We start from the raw sequence: 20706 nt of genomic DNA, 5'->3' as shown, positions 1-20706 counted from the left end.
ATTCACAATGAACCTTCACTTAGATTTATCCTTTGCAATGAGTTAACTGTATTACTTATAGTTATACAAACTTATAAGTTCATATAATTAAATATGAGAAAGATTTTTTTTTTCATATATATTTTTGAGAAAGATTTTTTTATCTGAGAAAACCAAAGCCCCAGATATAGGTAATATTCAGGTTTCAATATGACCTGTTTTGGGAGAAAAGTGAGTCTGAACAATAATTTTGCTACAGCCTGGTTAGAGATCTGTGAAATATATTGGCAAAGTAAGACCATGGGGAAAAAAGGCAAAACAACTTGCAACTCCCACTTAAACAATATAACAACTCATCAAGCACCAAACCACACAACAAGCAAACTGGAGGACATTTCTTCCAGTGCCTGTGGGAGTCAGAATTCCCAGGCTGCAGACAAGTGATGGTCTTCAGTGGCACTTCTCAGCAGGTCTGTGGGTGGATAAGATTCTGAGATGCTCCAGGGGAAACATGCTCTGTAGATAAATGCATTTGAGAAGTCCTTCCAAATTCCACTTCTCCCTTGGAAACTTCTTGGGTATGTTCATTAGTAAAGCGAATGAAGCTTTAATAGGTATTGGTGGTTTATGCCTACAATCCTAGATACTCAGGGAATGAAAACCAGAGGACCATAGGTCCAGGCAGGTAAGTCTCCAAGACTCCATTTTCAAAATAATAACGAAACTGCAAGACTAGGGGTATGGCTCAAGCAATGGATACAAAAAAAAATAAAACAAAAAAAGAAGAGGAAGAAAAAGAGCCACCGAAACCCTCTCCAGCAAAGACGAATGACCAGCCTATTTCTCCAGTACCTTCCAACTTGGACCATGGACCTATTCTTCACTCCTACTGCATTTATGAACAGGCAATGGAAATCTTGTTTCTTGGAATATGTGATGGACAATGCTGAACCTTGTGGTATAAAGGATGGCAATTTAGGGAAGAAAGAACTGGGCCAGAGAGAAGAGAAGGAAATGCTGAGAGCCACATATCTCAAAGTCCTACCTAGCAGCCTGCTCTGTCCATCTGAGCCTGTCATTGAAATTCTCACTTTAGTTTCCCCACAGTGGGAGAAGCACTGTTTCAGAAGTGAGGAATCAAGGATTCCATTTTGCTCTCTGAAACTGAATGCCTTTGGAAAATTAGCTTCCCAATCTGAATCTCATTTTTCTCAATTGTAGAGTCCGAGGATTGAAAGAAATGTTCTTGATTGTCCTTCCTAGGTCCAATTAGATGATTCTATCTCAACTATTATACTGGGAGAAAAAGAGAAAATAGGATTTGCTTGACAAGAATTCTCTTTATTGCCTCGCTTTCCTGAAATGCAAAAAATGAATGATGTATGAAATAGAAGTTACACAACCATACATGGTTTAGCAATTCTTAATTTTCATTATTCCCCCAATTTTTGATTACAGTTTAAGAGTCATTGGCTGTGACCCAGAATAAACTAAGTTTTGGTGCCATATTTTCTGTCATACCAAAGCTTTAAAAATAGTCCCAGCAACTTCCAGCAGCTAGATCAGTGATTGAAGCCACAGGGCAATTTAAAAATTAGTTATTTTAGTTAATTATCCTTGGGGTTCCACATTGTGTGACTATACTATGCTTAGTTATTAAACAGAGTTTGTACTTCAAAAACAGGAAGATGGGTTTAAAACAAATAATTTAAATGAAGCCAGTCTAAAACTATGGAGAAATAACTACAGAGCATGGTATTTTACAAAAGTATCTATGTATTTTGCATAAGTTGACTATTTAATGGAAAATAAAAATTCATTGAGAGAGAAAGCTTATGAACTCCTAGGGAATCAAAATCATTGATCTAATACCACATAAAGCTGACCATTATTTTTCATAGTTCCTATTAATTGGGTTATGTAAAAATAACAATTTATAGACTGATGACTGAAAGTCATCTGCAAGTGTTGACTACACAAGAGTCAGTTCGAAAAATTATCTTAAGATGTCTTTCCCTTCAATAGAAAGTCCACAGATTGGGAGAAGATCTTCACTAGCCATACAACGGACAAGGGTCTCATATCTAAAATATACTTGGAACTCAAAATATTAAATCCCCCAACAACAAATCTTCAAAGAAACAACTGCCCAATAAATAAGTGGGCTAAAGACTTAGAGAAACTTCTCTGAGGAGGAAAGAAGGATGGCCAATAGACACATGAAGAAATGCTCAACCTCTCTAGCCATAAAAGAAATGCAAATCAAAACAACTTTGAGATACCACCTCACCCAAGTTAGAATGGCTATAATCAAGAACTCTAATAACAACAGATGCTGGAGGGGATGTAGACAGAAAGGAACCTTACTGCATTGTTGGTGGGAGTGTAAACTTGTTCAACCACTTTGGAAAGCAGTATGGAGGTTCCTCAAAAGACTCCACATAGAGCTCCCCTAGGACCAGCAATCCCACTTTTGGGCATTTACCCAACTGTTCACAACCAAGACCACACTAAAGCTACCAGCACGACTATGATTTTTGCAGCCTTATTTACCATAGCTAAGATATGGAACCAACCCAGATGCCCCTCAGTAGATGAATGGATCAAGAAAATGTGGTATATATACACAATGGAATTCTATGCCTCCATCAGAAAGAATGACATTGTCCCATTTGTTAGGAAATGGAAAGACTTGGAAAAAATTATATTAAGTGAAGTAAGCCAGGCCCAAAGAAACATAGGTCCCATGGTTTCCCTTATTTGCAATATCTAGTATATTTCTGAGTCCAGCAGAAAAGGTCAGATAAGTTGATGTTAGGGAAATGAACCCTAAGATATGTATTCAAATGTTTTTGTCTTTCATGCGATTGTGTCTAACACATTTATAAGATTATTTCTTTGTTGCTTTGTATGTCCCTCTCCCACGGTATAACCCCTGCTTTCACTGTATTTGATGTTATTATAATTTGGGGAGGGGAAGGGAAAAAACAAATCATTTAAATAGGGATACAGGTGGACCCATTGCAACAATGAGACATACAAGTCGTATGTCAAAAATGAACTTTACAACTTTGGTGGGGGGGGAGGGAGGAAGGGGGAGGAGGATTGGGTGGAGGGGCATGGGGAGGATGGGAAGGGGAAATAAAGGAGGAGGCTACAATGCTTGATAAGAAATGTACCCATTATCTTGCCCATGTAATTGTAACCCCTCTGTACAGTATTTTCACAATAAAAAATAATAATTAAAAAAAGATGTCTTCCCTATTGAGCTAATCCATTTATCCATTTATCTGGTCCGTTCCAGAGATATAAATGCTTTACATTTAATAAGAAATAGAAATTAAGGTCTTGAAAATAGAAACTATTACTATAGCTTCTTTCCCAAAGGTATATATAGTATTAAGCAAAAACACTGTCCTCATAATATCAGGCCCAACCTATAGTAAGGTTCTCAACTTTGACTGAAGTTCTCAACCTTGAATTGCTAGAGGAAGTTAAAAAAAAACTCCAGGGCTGGGAAGGTGGCTCAGTGGTAGAGAGCTTGCCTTGCATGCATGAGGCCCTGGGTTCGATTCCTCAGCACCATATAAGCAAAAAGAAAAAAAAGTGGTGCTGTGGCTCAAATGGTAGAGCGCTAGCCTTGAGCTGAAGAGCTGAGGGACAGCGCCCAGGCCCAGAGTTTAGGCCCCATGGCTGGACCCCCCCCCAAAAAAAACCCCACAAAAACTCCAGAAGTCCAGGCGGCACTTAAGAATCTATCTCTGTGGGTCAAATCTGTCTCTGTGAGTGCAGCATGGGTGTCGTTTCCCTGGAGATTATAATCTGTAGCCAAAGTTGAAAATCAGGGGGTACACATAACCTCTTAAATGAGTTTCCACCTAGACTAGTTGCACTAGTGGCAGTGTAGTTGGGTGCTGGTGGCTCATACCTGTAACCCTAGCTACTTTAGGAGGCTGAGGTATGAGCATCACATTTCCAAGCCAGCCAGGGCAGGGAAGTCTGTGAGACTCTGATCTCCAATTACCTACCAAAAAACCAGAAATGATGTGGTGACTCAAAGTAGTACAGCACTAGTTTTGAGCACAAAAGCTCAGGGATAGCATCCGAGCTCTGAGTTTGAATCCAAGAATTGGCAACCCACTCCCCCCGCGCCCTGAAAAAAGGTGGCAATGTAAAGTACATCTGTTCCTTCTGTAGAAAACTGCTGAACAGAAATAAAGCTGTTTTAAATGGCAAACAAAATGTAGAAATTGTCTAAGCTTTATGTAGAAAGTGCCTCTGGAATATCTACTCAGTTCACAAGAAATTTTTTTGTCTACCTCCCTCTCACATTCGTAGAAGAGAGGCCAAATGAAATCCAACTCCAGTACTTTTGAATTGAAATTGAGTTGGTATGACCCCTCCCTCCAGGGCTAAGAGTGTCCAAGCAGTCTGGACATACTGAAGTCTGTTGAAAGGGCATCATAAGTGTGTTGGATGGGTATGTTAATATTAACCTGTGTGTTACTATTTCTAAGTGGTTGGATATATGGGCTGTGGAATAGTTGAGTGTTCTGGCAGGAGGCCTGAGTAGCTGACAAAGTTATAAAGAAAGAGAGAGAGAAAGAGAGAAGGCAGCAAGATCACTCAGAGGTGTGCAGCAGAGAACACTTCCAGACTTCTAAGGTAGACACTTTTTGCTTGTTTAGCATCCTGCAGGATACGGTCAGCAGCACCATTTTCTTCTTCAGGGACTCTTTCACCTTCATTCTGGATAGTCCTGGGAATACTGGAGAAGTTGGCCTACCAACGTCTTGCAGTTTGAGAAGAGACTGGAGACAACAAAGCATGACACAGGCATTGGTGTTCTTCAATGGTTGTGAGAAACTGTGAGCTGCCTGCTCCAGGGATCCCTGCCCAGATTCCTGGGGCCTCTGGAGCCTTGTTGTTCTGGCTATCTTCAAATTCTGGGATGGGATGAAGGATATCTGTACTTACAACTCAAGAATCCAAATAGAGTTCTCTATCATCATTGAGGTCCTAGCTCAAATCCATCTGCAGCATTCTGCACTGGGGTTCACTTCGTACCCTTAAGTTGTTTGCATAAAACAGCTCAAGGTATTTTTTGGTATTTATGAGTTTTAACGAACACAGACTTACCTGGCTTCTCTATTGATGGGGATAGTCCTGAGACTATTTAAAGCAGAACAAGGCCTTCCTACTGGACTCCAGCCTTCAAAGTCAACATCAAGAAAACCCAACTCATAGTATTCTGCATGCATTGTGAAGCCTCATTTGTGGATTTTCATTTTGTAAGTATGAAGATCTTAGAAATTCATAATAAAGGTATATTTGAGAAGAATAGGATTAAAAGCTTATCAAATACAAACATGGTTCTACATAATGTATGATCCCTTGAACAGGAGCCCAAATCTACTCATGAAAGTAAAAGCTATTATTTCCTCGATCAGGCAACATTAAATGAAATTATAGTACTACCATCAAATTCAACTGTACACCAATAATTTTTCATTTCCTAGGGTACTCTTCTTTATTAAAAATCTTTATTAAATAACAGAATATACCTGCTAATACAATAAGTACTTCCTCGAGCTCAATATTAATGACTTGGCACACAATTCAAGGCTGTCTCCCTGAATGTAGGAAATACACAACTTTTGCCTTGTGATTCAGACCAAAGAAAGCTTTCCAGATTTTTCTAAGCCCCAAGTCACAGGTATGCTGTGTTCAAAGGGTGAGTTCTTGTTAAATCTGGATCCACAGAGTTAGATGCTAAGAACTCCAAGATAATTGGTAAAAGATTAAAAAGAGTAAAACAAGCACAATGAGTAAGTAGCTCAAATGATTAACATTGCTATGATCTTTGCACACTCTGGATGAACTAAAATGAAATGGAAATAGTGGGGCCAGTGCCAATAAAATGTGATCGTGAAGTCTGACCAGTTTGTTTTCTAAGTGTCTATCAGTAAGAACTAGCCTATGGGGGTTCAGTGGTAGAGTGCTTGCCTCACATGCATGAGGCCCTGAGTTCGATTCCTCAGCACCACATAAGCAGAAAAAGCCAGAAGTGGTGCTGGGCTCAATGGTAGAGTGCTAGCCTTGAGCTGAAGAGCTGAGGGACAGCACCCAGGCCCAGAGTTCAAGCTCCACTACCGACAAAAACAACAACAACAACAACAAAACTAGCCTAGGAAAGACTGTATGGTAAATAGAAAAAGGCAGTTTAAAAGATAATCTTTAGACTGTCACACTTTATTTTTTAATATAAATACATCATAAAACTAAAGGTACCAGATATCTTTTAAACAAGAATACATTTTCTGTAGTATATCAAGCCATCATTTGATTAACACTGCAAAAAATTTGAATGAGTAACTCTTAATTTGTGTATATAAAATACTTGAAATAAAACTTGTAAGATGAGAATAAACAAATAAGAACCAATTTAAAGTCCTAAAAGTCCTAAAAATCTTGTCTTTGGGTCCCTTCACAATTTCAAAAATCACACATGTCTACAGAAAGAATGTAGGTATTCTTAACATTGAACATTATTTACAAAACAACTTCACTTCTCTCTATTCCTTTTGGTTCCTTGGGCTCATGTAGCCAAAACACAGGCTGTGGTACCTTTTCTACAGACTTCAAGCTGTTACTCTGCACTGACTAGGCGGCTACTCTTAACCCTGGGTGAGGGGATCATACCAACTCGTAGTATTTCCCAGTCTGGGGGTCAAAGTAACAGTTTAGACAAGGGTCGTACAACAGAGTCAACACTTCCTCATCCTCTTCCACACTCAGATCTTCTTCACCTGCAGGGAAGGAGAGCCACAAATGCGTTAGCTGTACACCGGGCCTGGATTCCTAAATGCCACATGAGAAGGGTGTTGAGGCAGGGATCACCATTTCTCCTGCAAGAGTTTTTGTTTTTTAAACCAAGTGTTAGGCTGGGAAGGAGGAATGTTGTGGAAATGTTGACACACCACATAAGCACTGTAAGATCCAGAAGAAATGCCAGTGATCGAAAGGGCCAGCTTCACAATCAAAAGGACAAAAACAACATGGAGACTTTTTTCTTTCAATGCAAGAAGAGATGCACAGAGCCAAAAGACTAAACAGTTATGTTCATTAGGATTAGGGAAATAGAAAGGATTCAAAATTAATGATCAGTTCTAAACTTGCACATGGGCCAAAGCTATATAGAATTCAATAAAACTCAGATTCAATGGCAAAACAGAAAGCCAGTCTTCATTCCTGCATCCTCCAAAGGCTACCAAACAAATGCAGATTAAGATAATGTCATAGACAAATATAAGATATATACAGGAGAGAACACATTGGAAAACTGTCTGCCATGCCATCTGAGATTTTAGTGGTAGGGATGGTCTACATTTGCTGGGGACATAAACATGGCCTGGTTTTTCTTGTGATGGTGATTTAGGCAGATTGGATGAAGAGAACACTACTTAAGTAATGAACAGTTTCAGTAAATGACATGAAATTCAAAGCAATGTTTTAGGATTGGGGATGTAGTTCAGTGGTAAAACAATTTCTTAACAATGCTCTGGGTTTCATTTCTAACAACAAAAAAAAGATTGTTTGTTTTTTTAAGCAAAGATGCTTCTGAGATCTCTGATGTTCCCAGTACTTTGGTCTTTGAAAGTGAGCCCTCCAGAAAGTTTCTGTAGAAGGAATTCAGGGGCTGAGGTTCTGACCTCTAAGCCAGAGAGAAGAGTAGTAGAAGAAAGGTAAAGGGGGGTAATTAGCAAAAACATTTCTTCCTACAGGAAGCCTATAGCTTGAGTCCAAGGGCCGTTTCCTGAGGGCTTGGGCAGTAGGCATAAAACAAAGTACTGCAAGTAACACAGGCTCAGAAAAATTGTTTCTGCAAAATGTGAATAAACAGCCTATGTTCTAAGTAGGCAGGGCATACATCTTTCATTGCAGTATTTAGGAGGCTGAAACAGAATAATACTAGGTTTGAGGTTAACTTGACTATGGCAAGACTGTTTCTCAAAAACAAAAAAAAACCCAAACCCCACGATCTTAAACTTCGTTGCTCAGAGTAATGGAAGGTGTCAGTGATTGAGTCTCATTTTACCTGGTGCTTGGTCATCATTAGGGCATTGACAAACTAGAATTAGGTTCAAGAGCATGACCAGGCGGTGAGGGTTTGAAACCAAACCAGAGCCATCCTTCTTGTGATGAATGAAAAACATATAATGTGATCTTTCCTGGAACCAGGCATTGAGCTATGTGTCAGGGATATAAAGATTTCAAGACATCGATCTTGTACTCAAGGGACATGTACTGAAGTGGTGAAATGTGCCATCAGGGGAGTCACATTTCTTGGGAAGTGGCTTTTAAAAGGGGTACCTTGCTTGCTGCTGTTTTATTGGTAGAGCCTCGATGTTTCAGTATTTCCTCACACACTAGCTCCTTGGACACGGAGGAGCCTGTGGAATAGGTCCCTCTCTACAGTGTGAAAGATGAGATAGCTCATACAAGGTTGCCTGGTGAATTCAATGCAGTGTTGGGGGACAAACTCAGGTTTCAGTGTCCTTTGTAATGTAATATGTCAAAACAACAAATTGAGAAGCATTAATCTGGTCTGGCTCTGGTGCCTTGGGTTCACACATAATAAGCAAGCAGAAGACCAACTCAACATGAATAGTAAAACAAAACTTCAGCTCGATCAGAAGCTGCTAATCTAAGCTCTAACTAGGGATTGCCACTTTAACCAATTACATGTATCTCTTGGCCTAGCTGTCAAATATGTGTCATAAAAGTTTCCCTGCTAGTCTCCTTTTTAGTGGAGCCCCATCACTGTGGTCTAGTGATAAGTGATTCATGAGTTGTGTGCTCCAATAAACTCTTCAAAATCTTAATGCACCTAAAATTATCTTTTGACACCATGCCTGGATGTTTTTGTGAAGGGAGTGGTGTAACACATTTAATTGGGAGCTATTACATTAAAAGATCTTAAGCATAGCAAAGAGTAAAAAAAAAGTGTCCTACATATTCAAATATCAGATTTGGAAACAAAAGAAATTTGATTTCCTACCTATTAGAAATGATTGGTCAGCATGACACAGTCCACATGAATGAGCAGAGGCAAAGAGTTCATTAAGTTGAAAGAAACTGGGTTAATATTATGAACTCCAGAAAGGAGAAAGCTTGGGAAAAGTGACAGCAGCCTTTCTTCCTTCAAGTAACATATAGGAAGTTAGGAAGAGTTTACTCAGAAGTAGTGTTGACCAGCAAATGGAATATAATCTCTATAGAATGTGAAGCAGTAACTGAGGCAACCACTGATGAAGAATTTTGTAGATAAACCTGCTTAGGAAAGGAGACCAGATGAGTTTCTGTGCCCTTAGCTATGATGGTTTCTATCCTTGAAGTATGACAGGACCACAATGGATTAATAGTATAGCTGACCCGAGCACCTGGCACAATTTCTAATTAAGATCAGGAAGGCAGAGAAGATTGTTCTTCTTTCCTTTCTTTTCATCACTCTAAGAGTGGTCCCGGAGGCCTGCTTTCTGTACTTCTTCCTCTAGGTGGAGAGCCTGCAATCGCTTTCCAAATGTGCAGCCCATACTAGAGATGACCGACTTCCTTTGGGTCCCCTTTGCACATCAAAGGAGACCAGGTATGCTCTTTACTTTCAAATACTAATGCCATCATCCTTTTAACATTTGACTACTTCAGAGAATGGAAAGACTTCAGTTCCTCAATAAATCTACTGTGTGCTCCCAATGTGACAGAGGGAGTCATGGCTGGTTTAGATGAGAACCATCCATATACAAAACAAAAGCAGCCACTAAACCGCTACATTTCACTAACAAGTAGTGAAATGGGGAGTTGATACTGCAGAGGTGCTGAGAGAAGCTGCAGGCCCCAGGTTCTGATCTGCCTGAGGACAAATGGGAGCTCTGTTGTGTGCTGCTTGTATGACTGCAGATCTGTGGGTTAATTCACCTCAGTGGACCTGGATTTCCTCATTTATGAACAATGCCTATTTTATAGGGTTTTGTGGAAGTTTAAATTGAACATTTTGATAGTCATCACACAGAAGTGGTTCAATAAATGATAGTTACAGTTACTATAAAAGCTACTATTACTACTATTACTATTACTACTACTAAAATAGTCATGAGGAATAAGCTCTAACTTAATAACTCAAAACACCCAGCAGTACTGAGAGAGCTTAAAGTATGAGTTGGGAAAGGCTTTCTTCAGGCATGTGACACAACAAATGTAGACAAGGGCCAAGGTCGAATCCAAATCCCATGTTTACCACATTGATGCTGTAGGACACTGGGGAAATTCATTGCTCTGAGTTTCCATTTCCTAAGTCATGTTATTAATAGTAGCTGTCACAGATCTAAATGGGACTAAGTAAGATAACCTTCATCATACTGTTAGCACCCAGTAAAAATAATTATAATCACCATGGAAAATGTAGTATATCCAAGGTAGATAGAGTGGTATGTTCATTTACAAATTATTCCCTTTTCCCAATTATCTGATTTTTTTTAGTACCAAAGGGAAAAAAAAAGTAGAAGTGGTTTCGAAGGAAACCAAAAGCCCCCAACTAGTTTTATATAAAATACTCTGATGTGATGTTGTTGATGATGATGATGGTGTGTGTGTGTGTGTGTGTGTGTGTGTGTGTGTGTGTGTGTGTGTGTGTTGGTACTGGGGCTTGAACTCAGGGCCTGGGCACTTTCCTTCAGTTTTTTAAATTCAAAGCTAGCATTTTATTATTTGAGCTTTTTGGTGTTAATTGGTGATGAAAGTCTCACAGATTTTCCTGCCTAGATGATCCTCCAGATCTCAGCCTCCTGAGAAGGTAGGATTATAGGTGTGAGCTACTGATGTCTTGCAGGTTTTTTTTTTAATGGTACTAGGATTTGAACTTAAGAGGTTCATACTTGCTAAGCAAGTGCTCTACCACTTGATCTACTCCATCAGCCTCTGAATTCCTCTTAGAATAAAAATAGTCCTTAGACCAACAATGATATATTCTTCAAAAAGTATAATTAATTTTTTCCATCAGGTAGAATGTTTAAATCACTGGGGTAGATGATTGTAAGTTAGTCTCTTTCAGGGATCTGATATTAGAGTTTCTGTCTTTACATCAACATTTGGACAAACTAACCTCTAGCACATAAGAAATAAACGCTATATACTTCTTTTCTACATTCTGTGCTTTTACAAAAAATACACATAAAAATTTAACCTGATGCTAGTAAATGAGATAACTTGCTGCATTTTCCAACCAGTCAGGAATCTTTCAAGATAAAAATAACTGTTCTAACAGGCCCTGGTCATTATCACCAACTGCAAAGGGGTCAAGGCGAATCTAATTCATTAGTAGCGCTTCTGCTACACAATGCATACAAACTGGAGCTGTGACTGCTGTATAAATGCATTTGTTCCATTGCTATAGAACTCAAACCTCATGCATTGTAACCACAGGACTAAGATAGGTTCTGTGGCTGTTAGAACCAAAACTTTAAATGGATGGATTAAAAAACTACCAGCAATGACATTTGTACAAAAATTGGGTGAGATTGTGTATAACTTTACATTGAGATAAGTGCTTTAAACATACATAAAAGGTTTTGTTTTCATTGTAACTTAATTTTCAAAGGCTCAAACTTACATCATTTTGCCAGTGCAGTCCCTACGTAATGAAATTATAATATCATTAAGCAATTACCACTATGATGTCAAGCATTGGATATGTTTTGAAAGGTAATTATCCTGCATGGGTATGGGGTAATTTTCAATTATATTCTTGGATGGTGCAGAGTTTGTTTTTGCTCAAAATGCTAAATTGCTCTATTTAAAGACTGGCTACAGAAGCTCTAAAAGGACAAATTAACAAATAAAAACCATTTTCTGCTACCAGGCTAAAAGCATCTGGACGGGGGTCCAAATTACATTTTTACTCTTCTCCACATCCAAAAGCTATTCCTAGTGAAATAAAATTACCTTTCAGATACTAATCTATTTACAAACTTTCAGCCTCATCCCCTTTGAAATTGGTTAACAGCAATAAAGAGGAAAATCCAACAGAGCCAGACCAAATGGAACAATGCTGCCTGTTCCTCCCTTCAAATCAGCTTGAGTAAATCACCCCTCTGGTTCACTTTTCAGAGCCAATTAATTGAAATGTTTAATTATCTATATTTATTGCATTTTAACTGTGGATAATTAAAAAAAACCTATATATGCAAAGCTAAGTCTTCATGTCTGAAAATAAACCATGTGGCACCAGTTTGATTACCAGAGTTAAAAAAAAAATCTCTGAATCAAGACAACTGTACTTGATTTTCAATTTTCTTATGTTGCCATCAGAAAACTTTTTTTTAAGTTAATGCATTATCTCTCTCATATAGATCTTGAGAACCAATTGACTGTATTTTTATATGCATACTAATCAGCTATTGTTTAGACAATTCACTGGTGAGGGATCACCTTGTAGAGCCATCAGCCTGAAGATCGATAAAGAGGACATCTAAGATAAGATTCAGCTGAGGACTAGGTGCTTGGAAACCATCCCCAGCATCCCTCATAGGAGGGCAAAATGAACTTGCACTTAAATCTGGAAGGTCTGCCATGAAATGTTGAATTTTGATCTCAGTAAACACACATCTTCAGAGAGGAGAAAAATAACAAACCAGAAAATAAGAAATGAAGATACTTTCTACAGGTGGAAGGCAAATAACATGTTTGTGATTATAGTTTGTGGGCCACTGGGAAATAAGAACCGTTTGCAAAAACTAGAAGCTGTGTTTTATTTGGAAGATGTCATTTTAAGGGTCATGTTGAGGGTCTGGATGGTTAATTAGGGGTTCTTGCAATCTCACTCACGCCAGGTAGTCTCTACTGCAGTGATTCCACTGTGGTCTTGAGAGTATGTGGTTTGTGGCTCTAACCTCATTTTGTCACATGTGAAGGAAGGTCTCTAGCCAAGCGATGAGGGCTCAGAAAACTTATGGTGGCTAAGAGCCTGATTTGGTGCAAGGTGTCAACATTGAGAAAATGAAAATGCATATGAAGTCTATCAAGGAAAGCTGAGCCCACATCCTGGGCCAGGAACTCTTCTGAATTGCCTGTGGTATCTGGAGGTGGAGGCAGGTTTAGAATGGAGGAAGAGGGAGCTGCAGGCACAAGCAATATGATGCCTTGGTGTTTGCATTACTCTGGGAGAGGTCATTTCTAGTATCCCTGAAACGAAGGCCTCTCTACTTAATGTTGATTTCCTCCTCTCATCACTTTCTCTCTAGAAGAGACCCGTGGAGTCCTAATAGTTATTTTATCTCTCTTCCCTAAACTTAAAAGGAGAACAAAAGGTAACTAGATGCCTACAGTGAAGAAAGAGGCACTTCATTCAACAATGGCCTAAAGATTATGAACCACTTTATAAACTAGGAGTCTAAGTGGGGATGCTAGGGGTCTAAATAGAGTGTTTAGCATGGTATGATTTAATCAGAAAGCTTATTAAAAAGAATCACAGTGAACTTTTCAGTCATGTGGTTCTTATTAACCTGAGTAGGAATTCTCTGGTCATGTTGCAGTGTTGGATGTAGGGGTGCCAATCTCAGGCAGGCCTGTGGCAGCATCCTTCTTCATACTCATTGGGTCTGTGACTCAAGCTAGCTCCTTTACCTTATGGTAATGTGGGAAAAATATATTACCTCATGCTGGGAAGTGTTGGAAAAAGCTATCATGGGGTAAAACACAGACAAACTCCATGCAATGACAGGCATACAACAGTGCCACATCACTCTTAGCTTTTATTATTAGTTTTATATCACTATTGTAAGGGTTAGTCATCTTCTTTGCATCTTTTTTCCCTTTATTTGAGACAGTGTTGCTATCTAATCCAGGTGGAGCTTGAACTTGCAATTTTTTTTTTGCCTCAGCTTCCTGAGTGCTAGCGTTATAGGTGTGTACCATCACACTTGGCTCTGCTTTACATCTTAAGTAAATCTTTGAGGTACAAAGATGATCTAAACAATAGCTCAAATCATCCTCAAATCTCCCATCGGCCAAAAACTCATTCACTCTTTAAATATTATAGAGTTTTGCTCTGTCCTTGATACCATTTTAGGCTCCAGAATCAAAGATGCTTAATGAAGCAAGACTTTTCAACCTTTATTTTTTGTTTGTTTTGGTTAATGTTGGGGCTTGAACTCAGAGCCTGAGTGCTGTCACTGAGCTTCAAGGCTAGTACTCTACCACTTAAGCTACAGGGTCCACTTCCTGCTTTTGTTAGTGGTTAATCTGGAGATAAAAATCTTACAGAAGTGGTGTTATGGCTCAAGTGGTAGAGTGCTCACCTTGAGCTGAAGAGTGCAAGGATAGCACCCAAGCCCAGAATTCAAGCCCCATGACTGACCAAAAAAAAAAAAAAAATCTTACAGATTTGCCTGCCTGGGCTGGCTCTGAACTGTGATCCACAGAACTCAGCCCCCTGAGTAGCTAGGATTACAGGCATGAACCACCAGTGCCTGGCTTATTTTTAGACTGCTTTAGGCAAATGTCAGGGAGTTATGTAACTGTAAACAGAATAACCATGAAAAGAATCCTCTACTGTGGTGGGACAACTGCCAGACAACCCGTTCTTGAGCTTGCTGCGAGGACTTGTGAGCCTTCTGTAAATTCTTTATTAGTAATTTGGATATTACATCTAAAAAGAAGCAATCACTGCCTGTTTGTATCCCCTGGAAACCATTGTTCATAAAGGAATATCTTGTGTGGCACTGTTGTAAAGACTGTACTAGAATATTACTTTATGAGACTCGGGCAAATCCAAAACTGCTTTGGATTGTCTTTCTTACTCAAAATCTATGTGAACCACAAGAGAGGTCTACAGGCTGAAGAGAGAGGCCATTATTATTCCATTTTGGAGCCAGTAGGCATGAATAATTTAAGGGTCATATCGGTAAAGGAACAAATGTCAAAAACAAATTGACAACCATTCTTTGAGCAAAGTATGGTTCATTTTCAAAAGGTCAGTTTGGTAGTTTCCTTGAGTAAGTTCTGAAATCTTCGCTTCCATTTTCACATTTCGCACGAGCTCCAGGAAAACACATTTTTTAGTAAGTGTTAAGGGCACCCTTGGCTCGTAGTAATTGATATTCAGCAAGTATATTACAGCCCAGGAGGAACTGTGAAGAGCTGGCAGTTTCTCCATCCAGTTGGGTAGCAGGGATCAGAGTGCGACATTGTTCCTGTCGACTGCTCTGCTCACTTAAATGTGGCATTTACACTTGAGACACTCTGCCTAAGCAGAAACTGACTAGGACACACACTCCGATTGTATAAAGTAGTGCTAGAACCACTGGCTCAAGGGCCCGATGTAGCTCATGTGCTTTCTTTTATCTGTCCTGGGAAAGTTTTCTAGATTTATTTATTGGTCAGGCCATCTTTCTCTGCTGTTAAAATGCAATTCCACCTCCAGCTGTACCCGTGCATTTTTGGTCTCCATCTCTGATGGAATAAGATAGTTCACTGCATCTCTTCACTGATCTAAGTGAATTATGTGGAGGTTAATAACAGTACTCACTGCTTGTAGTCCGTGGTGAAAACTGACCTGCACATATGAGCCCAGACAGAACACAAGAAGGAGGAATTAATGTTAACTTCATTTTATTTTGAGACAGGGTCTCAGTATATAGCCTAGGCAGGCCCTGAACTCATAAGCTTCCTGTCTTAGCCTCCTGAAGGCCGGGATTATAGATGTATGCCACTAGGCCCAATATAACTGTTGTCTCTATCCTAAGGCTGAAAATGGGTGGTCCAATTTCTCTGTTAATTAGCCCACACAAATCATGCTCACAAACCAGAGAAATGGTTCAGCAGAAAGGCATGGTGTCCTAGTTTGAGCACTGTCTGGACATTTGACCTTGGGTTAATTACTTACCTCTTTAAGCAAATTGAGGACACTAGGCCATACTAGTATTTGTAACTGTTTCACTAGAGGCCCAGGGCGGAGTTGTGAGATCTTAACTCTCCCTTTAGTCTGAAAAGCTCAGCTTTTATCTCTTTTATATTAGGACTTCATAGAAGATTTTGCTTGAAAAAATCCTAATATATTATAAAATTCTGCTTATAAATGAAGTTTAAGACCTGTTGCCTCACATCATCTTTAACTTTCTAATTGCTAGAAATGTATTCACTTAAGGCCAATACTGATGTGTTTGGACTCTAGAAATATGTCAACTGTATCACAATGAGAGGGGAAACTGAAGGTTACATTTCTATGATCTTCCCTACCTTTTTTGTTTTATGGTTGGTATAAGAGATGGCCAGTTAAAGAATATTTCTTACCATCCTTCCCTCCCTTTCTGTCCTCTGGCTTTCTTCTGAGAATTTAGAAATTCTAATACATGCCAGCAGTTGCATCAGGACTAGAGATCATCTCTGCTCTTAAACTCAGGAAGAAAGACAGAAACCAATAAAAAAAATCAAGATTGACCACCTGTGAAAATGTTAGAGAGTGAAATGAGAGGACACCATAGATGTTTTGAGCAATTTAGATGAGGTTCTGTGGGAAACCTAGTGTAAGGAGATGGCTACATACGAGGACCGAGGCTGGGTAGAACTATGGTTCAATGACTGGGCTTTATTCAGCCACCCCGCCTTTGGCTATGGCTGCTATCTTTTCAAATGTGGCTGTCATTTCTAATAAGCAGGAATGTCCAGGGCTGAAACAGTAACAGCTGGTGTCTGTCTGTCTGTCTCTCTTTAAGAGGTAGGCATTTAGCACTTGAGAAAAATACCTATAGAAAATATGCTTTCCAATCACTAGTTTTATTTATTGTTCTTTGAGAAGGTAGTCTATCAACTTGGTTCAAAACTCAAAAATAGAGTTGTTGGGCTCTGGGGCCAGGCTGCTTAAGTTCAAATCCTAGCCCCAGGTTTCTGCCTTTGTAGTTGTAGGATCTTGGGAAAGTGACTTAAAAACTTTGTGCCTCAGTTTCCTCAGCTGTCACACAGGTACACTGGAGAACATATACAGGGTTATCTTTCTCATAGTGATGTTATGAGGGCTAAATGTAACAGTTTAGCACAGACTCTGGCATACAGTAAGCACTAAATGAATGGTGCTGTGCAACAGAAACTTCAAGGAAGAGTCAGACTGCCCACAACCATACTTCCCTTTCCTTTCTGATGATAAGAACTAGAAATGTGAGCCATTATTTTTGTTTGACAAACACTTTATAGGGATGGAGGAAAACTCTATCTCAGTGTATAGGTCAGTACTCACTGCACTAGGCTGTATGACGCATGATTAACCAAATAGGAAACAGTAGTTTTTGATGGTATAAATGAACTACAAAATACCCAAGCACATGAAAAGAAGGGAAGGGGCTGATGAAAAAATTAAGGGTGACAGACAGAAGGGTCTTCTGATCTGATTAACACTGGCCAGAACATTTCCACAATCCTCTGAATATAATTTGTTCTCAGAGGAAGTTCTGTTTACCTTCAACATAATGGAGCTCATGCTGCCAGAACTGAGCTTTGAAATGGAGACTTTAAGATATTCTTCTAGCCACTTATTACTAATATCTATCTTGGGTGCCTTCACTCAAGGACCACAGTCTCAGTTGCTGTGGCTTATTTAGGATACTTAACATAACATATTATTTGTTCCTTCACAGCAAGGTCTCCTCCTGACAGCCAAGATTCTATTTTTCTGTCATAAGTAATTATAAATGTGCACCTCTACAAAGATTCCCAATTTGAGGGGCATAATCTATTTCACACAGTAAATCACAGAGACATCTCCATCCCCTGGGTGACCAAAATGTGCAACTCAGATGTATGAGCTCTCACTTGGAACTTTCCATACTTGAAGAAAAATGGGGAAGCTCCACTTCCTCCTTGGAGCAGTTAAGAAAAATAACCAAAACAAAAAACAAACCCAAACTCGATAATCTGGCACTTTTGTTGGACATTTTCCTGTTTTTTAAGCTTTAGGTATGAAACTATTGTCTTCAAAATTCAACCTACGAAATTGTCTAAGTGAAGCCTGCTTGAGGTAATTTGTTATTCCAATTATAAACTTGACCTCACCCCTGCACCTCCCCTCTCAGCCCCTCAGTTTTCACCAAAGATTCTTTTGTGTTCTTCTACCTCGTATTCCAGACAGTAACCAAGCCCCTCCTCATAACCAGAAGCTAACTTCATCTTCATGGCTCTTGCCCACAATGGGACACTTTCCTTACTGCTTCCATCTGGCGTCTACATTGCTAATACTTATCATATTGATGTGATAGCTTTACTTCAATGAACAAAATCTGTGTCTCTGCATTATGGAAAACGTGTACAAGCATGTGTCACTTAATGATGAGGATATGTTCTGAGAACTACAATGTTACTCAATTTTGTTGTGTGTGGCTATCAGAAAGGTGGCTGCTGCTTATGGAAACCAAGAAGTTATACTTCAACCACACGACGTGGTGAATTGGGTCTGCTGCTGGTGTGGCATGGCATATTGGTTAACAGTAAACTTCCTTGTTTTGGAAGTAGTAGTACATTCTAACATAATGACAAAAGTGTAGCAGTGACAGTCATATTATCATCATGTGTCATGTGCTGTACATAATTATATGGTAATGTAGTTTCTTGCTACTGGCAGACAGCATCTCCACACACACGTAACCAATGCAGGACAGTGTGATATTACAATGGCTATGCCATCACTAGGTGACAGGAAATTCTCAGCTCCAATAAAAGCCTATGGGACCATTGTCATATATGATGTTGGCTGAAACATCATCATGCTGTGTGTGGCTGTTTCTCAGTGATGTGGAGAACTGGCTCCGCTTTATAATCATTCCAATAAGTAGAATCTGGTAGGCACTATTCTAAGAGCTCACACAGTAAAGCATCATTAATACCTCACTGAATCTTCATAAGAAAGTACCAGATGGGAACTATCTAGTATTGGTATTATTTTACACAGGCAATAACTGGAAGTCCTAGAGGTCACACAGTGGGAATTAGTAGAGCTTGAATTCAATCCAAGGTCATTGATACCAAAGCCAGGAATTTATGCCTTAGATGATATTTTGCCCTAGGATCAACTTGTAGAAGAACACTAGCAATTTCTCTATATTCTATGTAGGGAACGAACTCACCACTCTAAAAAGTGAGTCATTTTGGATGTATAAACCTAAGTGATTAACATTAATGAGGGCAGTGGCTTATTTTCTCTATTTAGAGCATTGTTTTTGTATGCATACAATTTTTCATATTCCTACCTTGAGCACTCATACTTCCAGAGGAATCCAGGTTCTGCTCTGCTGACTGTTGGCTGGGAGGAACAATTGGTGGGCTCAACATGCTTAACCAGTCCCTAAAAATAAAGTAAAATAAATGAACAACACACTAATTCCTTATATAGCTTTTGTTTTTCCTGCAATTTTACTACTCTTCCTGAAGCTTTAGCAGAGAAATATTTCTTCATTCATCTGGACACCCTTCAAGAAGTCTAGATATTAATATTCCATCTTATAAATTGTTAATATGGAGATCAGTCACAACTAGCCAGTTGCTTGATAAATTTATTAAATGCTACTATTTCTGTTTATTATTATTACATTAAATAGTAGCATGATTTTTCTCTTACATAAAAATTATTTCAGTAACTCAGAAGTAGAAATAGTGTTCCTTATGTTCTTTGGGTAAGAAAGTCTGACAATGGTCCCTGTTAATGTGGCATGGATGGCAACATTCCCCACATAACTCCAGTCAGGAGTCATTCTTGGAGTTGCCATGGGATTACTACAGGGGCTCAGGGTGGGGATTCATATTAACAGTGGGCTGTAGAACAGCAGAAGGCAACAGAGGGGAAGAGGGGGTTGTTGGGCCTCAAAGAACTCATTAATGTAAAAGTTCTCCTGTAAGCCCTTCCTGCATTCCCTGCTCAAACTTCCAACCACATGCTCTGATCTCTTAACTCTCCTTCCCTCTCCATTTTCCCAGTCTCTTGTTCCCTTTAGGGAATAGCGTAGGTACACTTCTCAGGTTGGTGACTTCCAAAGTCATGTTACTGTGTGCTCTGCTTCTGATCTGTAAACTTGCTCCTCTGAGCTTCTTAGGTGTAGAAGGGTAGGCAAGGGAATATATAGAATTTTCCAGTATGAATTCTATTTCTTCATGGATACTGCAACCTGCATTGTTTCCTTGTTTTTTTTTTCTTGAAAAGAGCATGTCCAAATCTGTCTAAATTTCTGTATTTCCTATTCTTTATCTACCGTGAAATATATTCCCAGTCAAGAGCCAAGAACACAAGCTCTGAAGTCCAAGGCAGACCCCAAGTTTCTAAGAGTAAGAACTTGGCTCAGTCACTTAATATTGCCATTCTTCACCTGCAAAAGGAAGATAATGACAATGCTTCAGAGTGTGGTTGTCAGGATTAAGTGGATGTCAAACATTTGGTATGGGTCTGGATACAGTCATCCTTCAGTAAATTTCAGTTATGGCACCATTTTCAGTGAAGATCACTGGTCTTACCAACAGTGATAAACTGAAGTAAGGTTTTAGGTTTTTAAGACTTACACCGGTAAAGCACTGAATGACTACCAGCTTATACAGCTGAATTTTCCTTGCAAGCCCCATTTGTCAGTATAAAAAGTACTTCACTATAAAAATTACTCAATTCCTATTTGCACTATTTTTGAGACTTTCATTCATTGT

The 20706-nt window shown here is 39.2% G+C and overlaps 1 protein-coding gene across 1 annotated transcript in view; it reads right to left on the bottom strand.

Moving 5' to 3' along the window:
- Positions 1 to 6266: 6266 nt before the first annotated feature.
- The window catches only part of LOC105981307 (chromosome unknown open reading frame, human C3orf67), a 219018-nt gene continuing 204578 nt past the window's right edge, over positions 6267 to 20706 (bottom strand). The window contains exons 15-16 of the mRNA XM_013010418.1: positions 19269 to 19363; positions 6267 to 6788 (exon numbers count right to left, since the gene is read on the bottom strand). Coding sequence (XP_012865872.1) covers positions 6676 to 6788; positions 19269 to 19363 — 208 coding nt within the window. The 3' untranslated portion in view covers positions 6267 to 6675. The remainder of the gene's footprint in view (positions 6789 to 19268; positions 19364 to 20706) is intronic.

The sequence above is a fragment of the Dipodomys ordii genome, unplaced genomic scaffold, assembly GCF_000151885.1.
Source record: "Dipodomys ordii isolate 6190 unplaced genomic scaffold, Dord_2.0 Scaffold12, whole genome shotgun sequence".
Taxonomy (NCBI): Eukaryota; Metazoa; Chordata; class Mammalia; order Rodentia; family Heteromyidae; genus Dipodomys; species Dipodomys ordii.
This window is presented reverse-complemented; position numbering and strand designations above follow the sequence as displayed.